Below are 17761 nucleotides of genomic sequence, written 5' to 3' on the forward strand. Positions count from 1 at the left end.
ATCTTCATAAGGTATCCTCAGATACATAGCTTCATTTTCAAGAACGATGAATGTTAGGTATTATTTTAAATTATGTTCAACTACCATTACCGCTTCACTGGTGAGAATGCAGAACAACCCTTTAAAATAACAAGACTGAGCAGTATAAATTTCCATAGGGGATCAACCTATTTGTTAATAGAGAGCCTAATGTCACCATGCTACTGAAGCAACATATTGAAACTGTCACAATATTTTAAAATACAAGGCTATTTTGACAGAGCGTAACAATAGTAACAAAGCAGGTGATAAATAATAAGAGAAAATAGAAATATTAGTCTATGCAGAAATGGTGAAAGCAAATATACGTGTTACCTTTGCAGTCTTAACATTTCACCCAATCTTGTCAGAACAATGAGGCAACTGAAATTGTTTCTGACAGAACAATCCTAGAAATCTTTGTGTATTTTTTATATAAGAATATTTAATAAAACAAAACTCTCCAACCACTGCACCTTTACTGAACTTTGATGATTCAGTGGCATTCTCTCCCTTATACATTTCTCTGAGGACAATTAAGTCACATCATTTCTGAAATCCTACTATAATTGAAAGGTACAGAAACAGTGTTACACTAAGTAAAATCAAAATGCTAGCTATTTTATCATGGGGGTATTCAAAAAAAGAACATCAAAGCACAGGGATAATGAAAAAGAGAAACATTAAACTTTAATCTTGTATTAGCGTTTAACTTGAACAGAATCATTTTTCTTGCCTAGATAGGCACATGCTAGGAAACATGTCCATAGGGAGCTCAGAGATATCCCAGAACAGCAAACATTGTGACTTTGGCCACAGCAAATTACATTATGTGTACTGTAATATCAAAACATTCTGTTTAGCAAGCTACTTTCTCTTGCACCCAAATATGTAATACTGCTGTTGTCCAAACAAATACATTATCAGTGTTGTCTCCACACACCATGGCAAAAATAACTGGCTTTTGTTACAACCATAGCTCTCTGAGATAATTTGTCCACACCAGTCCCACTTTATAAGGAATCTGCTGCCTGAGCCAAGATGGACCCACCTCATTCAGGCAACACCTGCACCCTGCACTCGTGTCTGTCTTCTCCTCACCCTGTGGCATCACTTCTTAGTTCCCTTACACAAAAGCAATGAAGAGAAGCAGTTCCATTAACTACGGCTCACACAAACTAAACAACCATATAAAATATGGTGGTTATCAATGCTAATTAACACAATAAGGCTTTTTATCTCAGAAAAACACAGAGAAAGCTCTTGAGAAAGCTTTTTTCTCCTGTGTGCTTGTGCTACAGGAGCAGACTTCAGGAGGAGAATTCCTTTCAGCCTGTTAACATATCTGGGCTTCTTTACTTAAAACTGTTGCTATATAGTATTTTTTAATGTGGAATAGACCTCTTCCTGCAATTTTTTTCTGGATCCTTTTAACAACGTGTTGTCAAGAGGATCTTAATTAAGATACTAATGTGTTCAAGTTACATTTCTGTGGTTTTAAGCAATTTTATATACAGCTCATATGAAATTTTGAATGCTGGGTGATGTTCAGAAAACTATGACAGGCACAGAAGTAAAATAACAATTTGACTGGAAACCAAACTTACGAAAACCAAGTAACACTTTATCTGTTCCTCATATGGAAGTGCTTCTATAAATTTGATAATTCTATAATCTGACTCCAAATGTTTTTCAGCCCTACTGTGTCATTTTTTCCGATTAGGGGACCGGCCCTTCACACACCATTGTATATGGTGGGACACCAGAGGTTCACACATAACAAAAAAGGTTACACACTGTGGTCTGGGTTCCCTTCCTAACAATTACTTACAGTTTTCCCCCCTTGCCCCTTCAGTTTGTCCTGAACACTGAGCTAGTAGTAACCAGCACAGCACACTTCTCAGACCTCATTCTTGGATCACAATCATCCAATCAGACTGCATTTTATATGCAAATTTAGGATTTTTTTCACACCTCCCATACACATCACTTAAGATTTACCTTCACTGAATTTCCTCAGATGGTTTGTCACCCAGTCAATCGGTATCTCAATGTCCCTATTTGCAGTTATATTTCATTTATCTACAAATAATAATTTTCATAATTCACTAAGACATTACCTGTAAATAGCTGTATAGCCTGAAGGTTTAAAAAAAAAAAAAAAAAAACCAAAAAAAACCAAAGCAACTGATCTCCTTTCTTTCTATGTATACAGTACCAGTCAGTATTCATCTATTTTGACAATAATAAAAGGCAAGAACTTTCAGAAGTCTATTTACTACAAGAAAAGATCACACTGTAGAACTCCCTCAAACTCAGTCAAGCCCCTAATCAATTATGACAGGACAACATGAAATTTCCTTCACAGATCTCAAAAAAGTCACCAGCATACATTCTTATAGGGTAAATATAATGAAACAAAACTTAATGTAACAGGTCATATGGAAAATTATTAGGGCTTCTATATAAATTTGATTTACTTTTATACTTGCAAGAAGCTATCTGCTGCTTAACAAAGGTGAGCTATTTTCTCCTCTCATTCAGGCTAAGTGAGATCCCGTTTAAAGAAGTGACTTTTCCAGTGAGAACAGATGCCACTGAAAGCATTGTCCAGTATACTGGGTCAGACGAAAAGCACAAGAACTATGTAAGAGTAAGTAAGAAGATGCCCCAAGACGTAACAGGGTTTCAGGTCATGACTTATACAGGTATGTATTTAGCAAAAATGGAAAAGGAAAGAAAGCCAGGAAGGAGTCAGAGAAAATTGGTTTCTATGGCCACAGGGAGAAGCAGAGATATTTTTTATGTGGGAAAAGAACAAGAGATTTGAAATCTCTTGTTCGTTTCTAAAGTATTTAGTGAAGAAAGATTTAACAGACGTACAGGACTGTGGTAATGAAAAATCTGATACACATTAATGTCCCCCTCTTAATGGCAACAACACCGAGAATGCCTAAATGCTTGGTAATCAGAAAGGCTTGAAAGATCAACAACATACTGGTTTGTCACGTAATTTTCAGCTATTTTTCTTTTTTCATCTACAGATACTTTTCTCTTTGCAGGTGAACTACAGGACTATTTTGTTTGCTTTGGAATGTAAATAAAAATATTACTAAAATATTACTAAAATGTTTTTATGTCAATGGCATGGCATTTCAAATTAAATGGATGCACTATCCTCCTGCCCTTCCCTTCGCCATGCTGTAATATTCCATGATCTGCAAAACACAGGCTAAACTTAGTTTGGATGTTCATAAGACCAAATTTCACAGTAAAATATAAAATGTGTTAGTTTGAATCCTTCTCACATTAGAACAGGAATTAATAAGAATGCTTCAGCATCTTTATATTCAAGAAAGCTTAAAAGACGAAGGTAGCTTGCTGAGGTGGTCTCCTTTGTCATTTCTGGAGCCATGCTGTCTCCAAGGCCACTGAGCCTATGAAACATAAGATGGAAAACAGCACAAAAACAAGAAGAGACAATTTCTATTTTCACGTGGGAAGTTAGTGAGTATGCTTCTTCACCCAGAGCATCTAGGCATTTGATGTCCTTGCCAGGAAAGCAGAAGAGTGCTTGTGATACACTGAGCAGTCCATAACAGTGATCAGAGTTTGATCACTAACAGATGTAAAAAAATTTGGGCCGCCTCCAGATGCTTGCTAGTGTCACTTCCAATCAAAAAAAGTGGATTGGCCTTTTCAGTGCCAGATGCCAAAAAGAGTGGATGGATGCTCAGCTCCTCCTGCCCTGGTTGCTTGGTTTATATCATACACATCTCTCAAAACAGTACAGAAGCAGCAAGGCAAAGAGCAAAAACAGAGCATGCCTGTAACACTGTTAATGGCAGCAAATGTCTGGGCCTAATAGAAATCCCATCAAATGCCAGGGAAGATCGACAAAGGCACGGGTGAATCCTGCTGTCCAATCAATAATCAGGGAACAACAATACAGACACTTCAGCCATATCTCTTTCTACATTCTTTTTTGTGCAGACGTTTTTTTGGTTGAGAGGTCTGTGTCTGCAGTGAGTCTCCATCATCCACCAAAGATGAGAGGAACAGATGAAAAGCCCCTTTCAGCGAGTACTCCCTAAGGAATTTCTATATAAAAGCTTGAGATAGCAATAGCCATTAGCACAGAGAACAGTCATGTTCTTCAAGCAAAAAGAGTCTCAAACCTATCTGAGCAGAAATAAAACAATTGAGTCAAACCTGATATCCACAACTACCACTTCATAGGTGGGGAAAATAAATCCCACAATAGAAAAGGCATTTTTACAAAACACTCATATTTCGGTGGTGTGAAAGTGTGCCTAGACAGCGGTTCAGGCTTGTACAGCCACGCTTGGCACCAAAACCCCAGATTCTAAGCCACAATCTAATGTAACATAGACTGCGCTTTCCGGAAAAAAATAAAAAACAGTTTTAGAAGAAACAAAACCAACTTAAAACAACAACAACAAAAAACCCTGACATAACACAACAGATAATGAAATCACCATCACCTAAAAACAATATAATACGATACAATATAATATAATATAATCAGCTATTGACAAGAACTGAAAGTATGGAGCACAAATGCATGGCATGGGGGGACAAAAAGCTAAAAGCACATTATCAATACTGCAAGGGATGTAAATCTCTAGCCTAAGTAACTCTATGAATGTACTTACAGCATGAATGCATACACTCAGACAAACAAATAAAGGAATGTCATTTTTTGTTTCCTATAATGTTTTTCATTATTTTGTTACATTATCTCACACACAGATCTCATTCTTTCCAGCACAGAAACAACAAAAGTCTGCAAGATCATTTAAGCATTTAAGGATTAACACAGCAAGTAAAAACTCAAAGCTCTGTCATCTAAACAATGTAATTTATTAAATTTTTTGTAAGTCATATGTAGCTTGAAAAAGAATAGTAATCAGTGATTGACTCTGCTAATGCAGGATTTAAAAATTAACTCAGGAAGAAATCTGTGTGTACACCAGGTAAAATTTCATTACAGGAAAATACAGTAAGATTTAAAGCTGTTCTAACATGTTCCACTTCTCAACTGTCCTAGATGGATTCATGGCCATATGAAAGCCTTCCTTACAGAAACCTGAGAACCAAGTAGGAGATCCAAATCTGGAAGTTTTTCAGGGATTTCATACACTAAATTGAGATCTCAATGTAACGTCTATTTTTTGTTACTGTTTGGGATACTTGCAAACCCTTTTCTTTTCCTGTCTGCAGGAGCACAATGAAACTGCCTTCTGGGGGCATGTTAAGAGAGTTAAAAGACAAGCCCTCAGTTTTAGCCAACACACAGTGCAGCATTAGTAATCTAATGGAAGAACATATGATCATCACACATTGCCTTTAAATCTTTCTGAACATGTATCTGTAAGCTTTGGAGTCCATGGAGATCCTATTTGTTAATACTTATTAGATATTCAATTGATAATATCCTTTTATGTCATGTTACTCAGTAGGAGCTCTTGTGCCATCAGTTAGTAATTCTAATCTGACTGGTAAGAAGAAGGAAAACATTGGCAGAAAAACTGAGAACCAGAATTGCCCTTCCTGCAAGGTAAATAGTAAAGCTTCTTGGTACTTTACATTTCTCAGTAATGGTATTGGCGGCAGCAAATACTTTAAACAGCTGAACCCTCTTCAAAAAACTCTGATTCTGAAAGGTCACGGAAGAGAAATCTATTTTTCCTTTGTGCTGGATCCACACAGATACACAGAGCAATAATCTCAGCAAATTGTGATGCCTGCCATTATAAACCTTGGAGAAACTTTTTGTGGAGACCCTCAGCAAATGCTGATATACTTAGCAGATGAACATCAGGGAAATAATGAAATAAATCAGACCTAGGACTTAAACTCCTATGCAAAACTAGGATAATTGCACATCTCTTTGATTATGTAATGCATTGTTGATTCTGTAGAAGATGCAAGAAATATTTAAGTGTCCCACCACCCACTATCAAGATACAAAGCCAGTTTTGCGAAGTCTGAATATTTTGAACCACAATTCTGTTCTTATGGGCTATCCACCACAGTGCTAATGACTACCTTTCTTTCATTCCTGATTTTTTGATACAGGACTATAAACCAGAACTTGATGACAAATTGCAACTTACTTTTTCCATACATTGATAAACATAAAAATGCTTTGAAGGCTCTAGGCCAGTGTCTCTTGGCTGCACACAGAGGTTGCATGAGTTTCATCAGTAACTCCTACTGGCATAAAGAACAGATTCTGACATACAGTATTCTGTGGGTATATGACACCACAAGGTCTACAAACCACATGTGCTCAGTCTCTGAATAGACTGATTTTATCTGTAGTAACTTCAAAGGTACAGATTTTTGACGTCAGTGTCCAACTTCACTCTGAAATGCAGCTCACTGACACTGAAATTAGCTTACTTTGTTCATAAGATATTTCTAGATACAATTGTGTGAAAAACTTAACAACTCATTAGTTCCTAAATTCTCTATAGCAACTGATCTTTAAGAAAAGGTTCTCCATTTCCCTTCTGGCTACTTCCCTCTCTCACATGTTGTTTATAATTTTCTACTCTTGGATCTTCATCACTGGAGTTTGTTGCTTCACAGACCTAAGACAATCTGAGAGGAATGTGTTTCAGCTATTCATGAAGAGGATTTTCATATAATAAACTATTAAGTGAACGCATACTTCTAAAGCAAAAAAGAGAGATATTCTGTCATTATTCAGGGGAAAAAGTCTGTAGTCTTAAATGTACCCTTTCATACTTTATGCATATGTGCTTTCATTTAAAAAGCAACTATAGAACAATTACAACTATTCTTTGAGGAGCACACAGTATGCCTCTGTGTGAAAGGGTGGATAATGGAACAACAAAAAAAAATCCCACCTTCCTCCAGAACTGCTTTATATCTAAATCTACAAATTTACAACCATTACTAAGAAAAATTTCTAAGAAGATTTCTTAATATTAACTACTAGAGGAGGTAACCATTTAACCTTGTTCTCTACACTGGAAATATCTGCCTTGTACCACAAGTACAGTTTCAAAAGAATGAAATACAATGGCAATGTCTTTCTTGTGTGAACTGCTTTTATGAATTGAACACCTGCTGCCAAATTAATTTCTGGTCTTGAGACCGAGATGCATGCATGTGCCTACATGAAAAGCATATGGGAAAACACTTTAAAAATAATTTAAATTCCTTTCTGCTTTTGATTTGCAAATCCTAGCAAACAAAGTATTTTTTTAGAAATCTGTTAAGGAGTGGTCTACTCATTCACCAAGTCTTCCTGTAGAATAACAATCCTTCACAACATCATGCAATTCTTTTGTAATGAAAGAATGCTGAAACCAAAAAGAACATCTCTCATGGTATTATAAACTGTAAGATGCTACTGTTGACATATAAAACTACCCACAGGCACATCACACAAACTTTCCCTCATTGGTAATACGTATAAATTGTTCTTCAGTCAAGGCAAACTCCACATTGTAATAGAAATTGTATTTTGTCATTAATGTCATTAACCAAAAATAAAGAAATGTTGTTTGCTGACATTATTTTCCTCTCAAATGCAATTGCTTTAATTTCCAATCAGAAGATGTTCTTCAAAACCAGGGTTGCCCGACATGCTCACCTGTCCCTATGTACATGAAATTATTTGTCTTGGAAGACCTCTCCTTTAGGCACAACATACTACTACCATGGACAAGGAGCAAGACTGAAATCTGCCAATGTGTTTTTGCATGTTTGAAAAGCTCCTTGCTTACAGGACAAATAATTCTGACAAGAATAAACTTCTAGAGAAAGTCGAAACTTACACACTTTCTCAGAAATATGCTGTAATTCCTCTATTTACTGTCTCCATCAGTTCCTGCAGTATTTTAAAACCAGCAGGTACTGAAAATGCAGTGTCATTGCTTAAACTGGTGTAGAGAAATGACAGAAATGCAGATGGCTATACATCCATTTAGGCATTCACTCAGTTTTTCCTCCTCTGAGAGCTTCTCTTATGGAAGCATTGGTCCTGAAGATCCTGTGATAGAAGACATTTCTACCTTCTAGAAAAGTTTTCAGGGGGGAAAGCCTGTGATGGTATTGTCATACGGTTTACCTGTTGAGCACACTCATGTTGGGAACCTAAGCACCTATGACAAAAATCTTGAGAAGGTAAGCTGCATCACACTCCATTTCAGACTGACAATAGATGCTGAGGAACCATAGTGGTGATTGGTTCCACACAATTCTTCCTAACCTTGCTAAGGTGCTTGAGGGTAGCTAGGGTACATACTATCATTTCTGCCATAAATACTCCTAATTCATATGCCTATAAGCATGCCAGACACACTTAATTTTGGTAAGTGGGATTCACTGCTTTGATTATACCCAACACTGACATATATATCCATTCAAAAAAATAGGTACATACATGTACAGGCAATATTCTAGATACATGAACCACATATGATCTCACAGTACATATATACACATAGTAAAATCACACTTACACTAAACACTCCAGAATGGAAACATTATAGAGACATACAGGTTATTTTTTACATTACTAATACATTTAGAAACATTCATTTCATTAATCTTCTAAAGGCAAGTATATTAAGGCTTACAGAGCTTTTCCTGTTCTATAAATTCAGAGATACAGTCTTGGCTTACCAGTGGTGTTCTACCTAAGATGTAATTGCACAAATTAACAAAATCAATACATGTTTTCCTCATAAATTATTTTGAGCTGTAGAAGAGGTTAATCTACCACTTTTTCTAGAATAAATGGAAATGCTGTCAAAGAGACTTATTTATTTGCCATAGCAATTATTGCTCTCTGTCTGATAAAGGTACCCTCTTTTGCCATTTAAGCAAGCAGTTTACTTTGTAAGGACTATCAGAAAACATGAATATTGCAACTCCTGTGAATATAACTCATCAACCTGTCAACTTACACTATATATTAAAAATGGAGCTATTCTTGCATAGTTCATCAAATTAAACACCTTATATATTTCATGTTTAAATAGGGGAGAGTTAATTGTGAGGCGTTGTGCATGGAAGAAGATTCTGTCCTCTCTAGAAGTAACATTCCAATAATCTCATTTGCTTTCTCTTTTATTTCCTCCTCTCCCCTTTTTCTATTCAAAATCTGCTTGGAGAACCTTTCAGAAGTTAAGACTCTCCCTACATTTACTGCAAGGATACTTAGTCTCCCTGTTTGCCAGCTGATACTAAAAACACATATATACAAAAGAATACTTTTCCATATGCGATACAGATTTGTTCATTATACTCACTGCTGGCGTGTCCTCGCATCTTCCAGTAGTGCCTTATTTCATATGAACAAAACCTATTGTATTACAGCTTGAGAAGTTCAATCATTTAAGGTGTGAGAGGTGGGCTGACTTCAGTCACAACCACAAAAAGCCCATTACCTGAACAAGACAAGACAACTACCAGAAACAAGTAAAGGAGGCGATTTTTTCCAAACACTTCAAATAGTTCTGACTTCAAACAATACAATCCTCCCTCCTCTCTTAGAAGCTGGCACAACTTAGATCAATGAGTAACCAACCCACCCCTTGCTGTTTCCTAGGATCTCGGGCATTTTAACATCAGCTGATTAAGAAAGAGCTGAAAAATCAGAATAGGCCTTCTTCACAGGTGGAGGGGAAAACACATTCCTCTGACTACTGGTCTTGCCTAATACCATAAGTGCCTAAAAATAAAAGTATTTCTTATTTCCCAGTACTCCATCTTACTTTGTTCACTGAACTCAGTTTACACAACAAAACCAGAAATATTTGCTTCTTTTTCTGCATCTTCAACATCAGCAAAATGTCAGCGAATCTGGATTTCTTTTATTAAAGGAGAAAGATTATGGTTTAGGGGTTTTGTCATTTTTGTTTTTATAGTTTTGGTGCAGTTCTCTGAAAGTGAAAACACTACATAACACTACTGAGTTTTGAAAATTTTTTCTTTCTTTCTAATACCAAACTCTAAACACTGGACCTACCCTAAGAAATCATGATCCTTTTGATAATTCAAGACAGATGTGTACATGAAACTCAGAGGAGAGAAAAGAATTTTGATCACGACAGTGTAATAACTTTGACTGATACAGATACAGGCAGTCACTGTACTTGCTTACAGTGGGTTTGACGCTAATTGAGGAGGAATAAATCCTCACAACTTTACACACTGTGAAGTCCTATCTAGATCAGATGATTATGCAACCAGTTCCCTTTACTAGATTTTAAACTACTTTTGACTCCTTTGCACAGCTGAAAATGAGCGTATGAAACAGCACAATAGGTTAAGTAATCACAATGAGCAAGCAATACATCAGACTGATGACTACCAATCACATAAAGAACCAGCTACATAGACCAAGCTACCAGATCTAGGCAAATTCCCACCTAGTACCCATCTTTTACTCCACTGAAGAACAAAATTCATACAAATTGCTGAAGTACTTTCCATGAGTGGACTCCACTAAAGTGAATTTTGTTGTAATGCACATTGCATTGGAAGTAAACCTGTATTTTTTGTTGTCATGTCCCAAAATCACAGAGCTTTTAATGATTCTGAGTACCAGTAACTTCATATGATCCCCTTCTTAAGACAGATAATATTGAAAAAACATGGATGTGCTTCTGATCTCAAAAGTAAAATGAACTACATTTACATTTACTTTTGTTATGAAAATGTAACTCAATATACACACTAGTCCTGCATTTCTTTTCAGGTAACAAAACAGAAATATGCTGAATTACACAAGTTTTTGGCATCAAGCAAACCCTACTGAAGTCACCTTAAGCTGAAGATAATCTGTACTTGTAAAAATAATAATTCTATTTTGGATGCCTAAATATGGATCTAATAATTTTACTTTAGATACTTTTTCCCCCATGATACACTTCAAACCAAGAAATAACATGGCTTTTTAATGTAATATTTCTGTAATTTTTCAAGTAAAGAAATTCAGTGTTCAAAGGCAGTAATACTGTACCTTGATTTCTTCTATTTCGTCTGGCACTATCTTGTATGCAGATATAGTCCCACCCAACCTGAAATCAGGAGAAAAATAATATTCTCTAAAATCAGAAGAAAAATATCCTTAAAATCAGTAATACAAAACACAGCATGCAAATGGTGTCATGACTTGTTCCACAACACAAACATTCCTCCCAATGTAGAGGTAAAAGCCACCAAGCCCCACAACAGCAGCAAAAAAACAACCTTTCATTTCTTTATCCAATGAAAAAAACTTAATGTGATTAAACATTAGAAACAAGGTGTCCTTCATAGTCTGAAAGACAAGAATTAGGTCAACCAAGCAGAATTACTATCAGCAGGATATTATTCTTTATATTAACAGCCATCAGTCATCATATTCTACAATTTCTTGTTTGTTGTCTAAGTCATATGGGTAAACACTTGAAGCCTTATGTGCTTTGTATTCAGTGTTTCGCTAAGCTGCTATACAATCTTAAATGCATCCAAATTCAATTCTATAAACTGATATTTTTTTTAATTAGACGTGCAGGTACAGACCTCACAAACCACACAGTTTATGGCTTCCATGTTGGAAAAGTTTCTGCAGTTCATGACTGGTAAGAAAAAGTGGGTTATGCACAATAGTTGGCATTGATATAGAAAAACAGAGGGGTTTGTTCCACATTGAACTTACTGAACTTGTCTACATTCTGCAGAAATTTATGGTAAAGAACAGTTCACATACTGAAGACGTATGAATAGCATGTAGTATAAATGGTGGTAAATATTACATTTTCCCCAGAGACGTGCAGACATGGCTTCTTTTATTTTACTATTTCTCTATATATAAAGCAGTATCATTGATAGTGACAATTCAGACCTAAAAATATAACTGCACTAATGACCTCCCTGCTGGCTCTGCACAGCAACACTAGTAATTTTCTGGGTCCTACAGAAAAGGAAATCACGTAAGAAACTATTTATTGTAAAGCAGTAAACAGCTATCAAATGTGCATTTGTATAATCTTCCCTAGTATTGGAATTTTCAGTATTTCTATGCAGATATATTTCCTTATATTAAATCTTGATATTATTATACATACCGTTTTCTCAACCTAAAAAGAGGAGGAGAGAGTAACATGGAAAATACAGTAAGATTTTCCTCACAAGTCCTTCCTTTCCACATCTCTACATTTAAGTCACTCTCAGCAATTAAGAGTTTGAAGGCTTTAGACAGAAGATTAAGTCTGCATAGGAAAAGTCAAGTGTGAAGGCCACCACTGCTCCATGTAATATCACCTATGATTTCCAAGGTAGAGACAGGGTCCAGAGATTACAGCATTGATACTAATCATCAATGGAGTTGAAAGTTGAAGAGAATCGAAACTTTTTTTTGCCAGTGCAAGTACAAATATGAGCTTCTATTCTTCACTATACCTGACCTTTGTTCAAATAGTGTTTTCAGGGACAGCTACAAAAATTTGTTTTAACATCATGATGAAGGATTGCTTTCTTCAGTGCATGTTATCACTGCACATGACTATTGCTATTGAAATGATATCTGTAAGAAAACATTTTTTATTCAGTTCTTACAGATCCATTCATGTCCGCACTCTGGAGTACCCAAAAAATAACTTCATTGACTTCCTACCCTCTAGCAGAAATGGATAACAGGGCCTCTGCTGCCAGCACTCCACCAGCCAGGAAACCTGGCAGGCTTCTTTATTGGCCACCCTTGGCACAGCTATTAAGCACTTTCTTGGAATACATCAGGAAAAAAAATTAAAAATCAAAATAATTGACTCAGTAAACTCATCAGGCTTGCTTAAACCATTAATTAGCATCATTTTCTGCAAATACATCTGCAAAATTTTATGTCAAGAGTTTAACATACGCTGAATCTGCCAAGTTGCTGTCCAAATGGTAGCACCATTTAAAGTAAAACGTCAGTTACAATTCCACATTTTTTAAAGAGAAAGTTATGTTACTGTTTAAATAAACAATCACTCACCTATAGCTCCAGCTCACCATACCAATCTTAATGCATTTTCAATCACAGACTAAAACCTTTAGCTTGAAAATCCAGGCTACACATATAACAACACATTTGAAACTGAAATAGAACCAGACACATGTATACAATTCTATAAATACCTAGGAGCTGAAATGAAGGTTTTCTAAGGAAGTCAATACTACCTTCATTTCATAACATTAAGGTTTCACTCCATCTTATAACTCCTGGAAGACAGATCCACCACAGCAGATTGCTAGTTAACTCTGGTACCATAGAGGACATAACAGACATTTGACTGTGTATAAAGTTTGGGTGTGAGTTTCACAGAAGTTTAAAGGCGTCACACACACTGGGAGGAACTAGTTAACACAGCCTGAAGTCTTCGTAAGTATATGTGAGGAACAGATTTTTTTGTTTTACTATATAATAATGTATCTATGAGATAAAAGGTTTTAAGCTGCCTATTTGGCAGCCTGTGAGTAGTGAACAATAACATACAGATAAAATTTAAAAACAGTCTGCTTTTTACACTGTGATCAGAAAAGCAAGGCACCAGCTAGCATGAGTATACATTAAGTACTGTGGGCTTTGTACTCCAGAATATAATGCAGCAAAGAACATGTTAGAAAGGCCAGAATTCAGTTCATCAGGGACCCAATTTTTGTGCAGATTCACTCTTCATCTTTCTCATTTTTTAGTTTTATTACAGATTTTATTATAGTTTTCTCTAGTTGAACAACAAAAGACACAGCATCCTACAATATAAATGACATTTTGTCTCAGAACAAATACAGACCCAACCAAGAGCAAAGGTAAATATACAGCCAGGTATTGCCAGCAAGCTGAAAAGACAGTCACAAACTTCATCTAGAGAGACCTATTGCACCGTCTGTCTCTCCCAAACTGCAGTATTTTCACACTATAGCAAGCCAGACTATTTAATAATGAAATTATTTTAAATACTAGTTAGCTTTAATTTTTCACATCTATACGTAACAGATAATCTCTGAAAGGTTCCACAATTTATATTCAAATTTCAGTAAACATCAGCCTCATCAGGTCTGCGCCATACCCTGCATGTAATACAGAGAACTGAGGTGTCTAATAGCTTTGCAGAAGAGGAGTGAAATTATTCCTAGATGTAGAAATCCGAGCTGACACAATAAAAACAAAGAACCACACCTTATATTGGGCTAAACTGGTGAAGGTCTTTGAGGAGATAATCAGAAAAGACAGGATATAGATCCATAAAACTAATTAGAAAATAATAAATCTTATATAACAATTTGCACAGGAGTTTGTGAAAGAATAGAAACTTTGCAGCTTTTTTAGGAAACTTCTCGGAAAAAAGTGCATCTCAGGTTGGCATATAATGCATAGACTGGGTTCGCAGGAAGTTCACAAAAATGTTTCGGAGAATGTGGAAAGCAAGGTTTCTATAGCAACCTAAGAAATCAGCAAAATAGAGGAAATAAACTGAAGTGAGGCCAATACGGTTGTATTGGAACAGATGGAAGCTTTACTACTTCACAAATTAAAGCAGAGTATCATTGAGGAGGGAAAACCTGAAATTCATCCAGGTTAAGGAAAGTTAAAAAACTAGGAAGAACTGTGCTCAAAAGGAGGCAAGAGTCAATGAACCACAACCCAAATGGGAAGAGAACTCAAGAACGCAAAACTTAAAAATAAATAAATTACAGCTCTGTTAAAACAACAAACTATCCATTATTTTAATGTTATCCTTTTATGAGCTGTTTGCTGTGTTTCAATACCCTATCTAAAACAGAAACTTAATTTCTCATTTTTAAACATTTATTCTGGATATAAGGTTAAAATTATCACAGTGTATTTTCCATACAGTTAGTTTGGACTTCTGACTGGATTTCCCTTGTGCCCCTGTATACGTGCATGTGCCAATGGACTCATTGGATTATTAGTGCACAACTACATCATGTCCAAGACACTTGTGCACTTGGACTGAATCAATATAGATTGGCTTTTATAACTTGTATTCTAACCAAAGATATGAACACAGTCTTTATATACAGTTCCACATTCAGTGACTGTCATAAGAAGCTGAGCTATTGATTCATCTGTTACTTTAATAAATGAGTCACACTGAATGCAATGAAGTCAATTTTCTAAAAATATCTTGTAGCCAGCTTGGCTGCTGTCATCTGCTGAAGTTCTCCAATACCACTTTAATTAACATTAATGTTTCTTCAGATAGATCACTGTCTAAATTATATCAAGTTGTCACTAAACCTCCCAGTGAAACTCTGCTTCATCTTTAAATGAAAGCAAAATTCAAAATCCTCTGCTCGACTTTTTTTTTCCCAGATCCATCTCATAAATATGTTCATTATCTACCATCAGGATATTTTATCTTTTGACTGATGTATAAACCAAGCAGAATATTCAAGAGAGACTGTGCTTGTGAGCAGATCAAATGACTGGAAGCCAGACAGGATATTTCCAGTTCTAAGGGCATGTTCATTTTATCGCAGGCTACTAAATGAATACACGTGATGATACGACTTCTGCTGGAGCCAACTGACCAAGACAGCATTTTTAGCCTACTCAGCTGGGCTAGCTTAATGTCGACCTGTGAGACATCAGCAAATCACCTTGCCTTGGATGCTCACAGACAGCCAAAACTTCACAGAGTATTCCTAGGAAAGAGGTGGCAGAATTACATTCAAAGCAACTTTGTTCTCCACTGCCTGTAAAGAGCATACATTAAAGGCAGACACAAAGCTACTTTAATTGATACTTGTTTCTACTGACCTTTGCAAAATCGTTAAAGCACCCTGAAGGGAGGTAGTAAGAAGGCATGCTATTTTGGGCTCCCTTCCTACACAACAGAACACTGGCAGCTAGCAAGCTGGGCTACAGCTCTGATCACTGGCTGCACGCCAGCAATGAATTGTGCAAACCAGCTTGCAAAGTGCTTCCTGACAGCAGTTGTACTTACTTTAAGGTGTAGAATTAAGTGATAAAAGATCCAGCCCATGGGTTTTGTTTTGTTTCTTTTTGTTGGGTTGGGTTTTTTTTTTAATAGAGTCAATAATTAGATCCTTGAAAACTTACCTACCCCCTGGTAATCTTAGGCTAACTTCAACATGCTATACTCAAAAACCTCACAGAAATAAAATGATTGCTGACATGCCCTCTGTTCGTTCATGTCTCATGAACAGCTCTGAGATTAAGATGTCAAAATTACAGGATTCTCCCTCTGCCTCACCATATAATGGTATTTTTCTCTTTCAGTCTGCAAAGTTGTTTGGTTTGTTGTTTGGGTTTTTTTACTTTACTACAGGAAAAGCAAGAATAAATTAGGAGAAGCTAATTTTTCAGACACCTTCAGTAGGAAAATACTGCTACCTCAACAATCTGTTATTGGGAAAGAAGGTAAAAAGGATCTTTATCCTCAGCATATGTCAGAAACTAGGGACGAGGTTGTATGTGGATCATTTGGCAATCACATGACCAGGAGCCACTCTCCTCTTTCAGCAGAACGACTTACTCAATTTTTTGCAGGAAAATTGGAACTGTTATGACATATGTATATCAACTTAAAAGACACCTCTGTATAGCATCAAAATCCACATCAGTTCGGGGCTTAGTGTAGTTTTCTGGGACGTATCTTTGGTTTAACTCAGTGCACGAGACAGACCTATATATGACAGTTTGGGGTATAATTGCTGCCAGCCAAAAGACAGATCCTATAAACTGCCTCCTCTTGAAAATGTTTATCAGTTTACTTGTTGCCTGATAAAGACAGAAGGAGGGCAGGGAAGACAAGATCCCCAAGAAATTTTGGGCTTGCAGGCACTGGCCCCCAAAAGAACCAAAATGGATGAAGAGGACATCTGAAATACATGGACTTTTCAGTGGTGCAATGTTGTTATCTTTTTTACCTTTAGCATGAAAAGAGGTGCCTTCTGGGCAAAAGTAGGAAGAATGCTGAACTTCCATGAGAAGCAAAAACTATTTAGAGTTTTGATTTTCACAGAAAAAATTCATTAATAATTAGTCAAAAGCCCTATCATTAATACTTACATGATTCACAGCAAGGGTAGAAAGCATGCAGATGGCAAACATTTTAAGATCTCTGAACAGAAAGAAATTAAATATAAATATGGATATTTATAAATTCAAAATGTTGAGGCCTTTAGCATTTGACTGTGTCAGACAATGTAGCATGCAGAACCCTACACCAAATACTTCATGGTTTGTAATAGCCTAGTTCTACCAGGTTACAACAAAACAGAGAGGCTCTGCACCTGAAACGGGCTGATAATAAAATACCACAGACTAATTCTGTACTTAGAATTTTCATTAGAGATTCAAAATTTTATTTCTAATTTAAACTGACTTTTAAAGTCTTCCCGAATGCCAGCAGAATCTGAAAACAGTCTTGCCATGTGGACCAACAGCAAAAAGCTCACTTCTGTGCCGGATGCGCGCGTGTTTACAGCACAGAGGAATGATTGTACTATGCTCCATCTGATTGGTAATCTAACTATGGAAAATGTACATTAAATCAAACAGACAGAAATGTCAGCAGCATTTAAGTAAAAATGTGTTCAGTGACTTTGAACGTTCCCACCGGGGCATCAGATGCTTGACCAGCCAGCTCATTAAACAACATGAGCAAGATTTGAAATTTCCTGAGAGAAAAAATATGCAGAAGCAGACAAAAATAATTAC

The 17761-nt window shown here is 36.3% G+C and overlaps 1 protein-coding gene across 8 annotated transcripts in view; it reads right to left on the reverse strand.

The window, feature by feature from the left end:
* The window catches only part of GPHN (gephyrin), a 296920-nt gene that overhangs the window by 161369 nt on the left and 117790 nt on the right, over window positions 1-17761 (reverse strand). For all 8 annotated transcript variants that reach the window (XM_037393801.1, XM_037393798.1, XM_037393797.1 and 5 more), the window contains one exon: window positions 11048-11105. In XM_037393801.1, the coding sequence (XP_037249698.1) occupies window positions 11048-11105 (58 nt within the window). The remainder of the gene's footprint in view (window positions 1-11047; window positions 11106-17761) is intronic.

The sequence above is a fragment of the Falco rusticolus genome, chromosome 7 (genome assembly GCF_015220075.1).
Source record: "Falco rusticolus isolate bFalRus1 chromosome 7, bFalRus1.pri, whole genome shotgun sequence".
NCBI classification, from domain to species: Eukaryota; Metazoa; Chordata; class Aves; order Falconiformes; family Falconidae; genus Falco; species Falco rusticolus.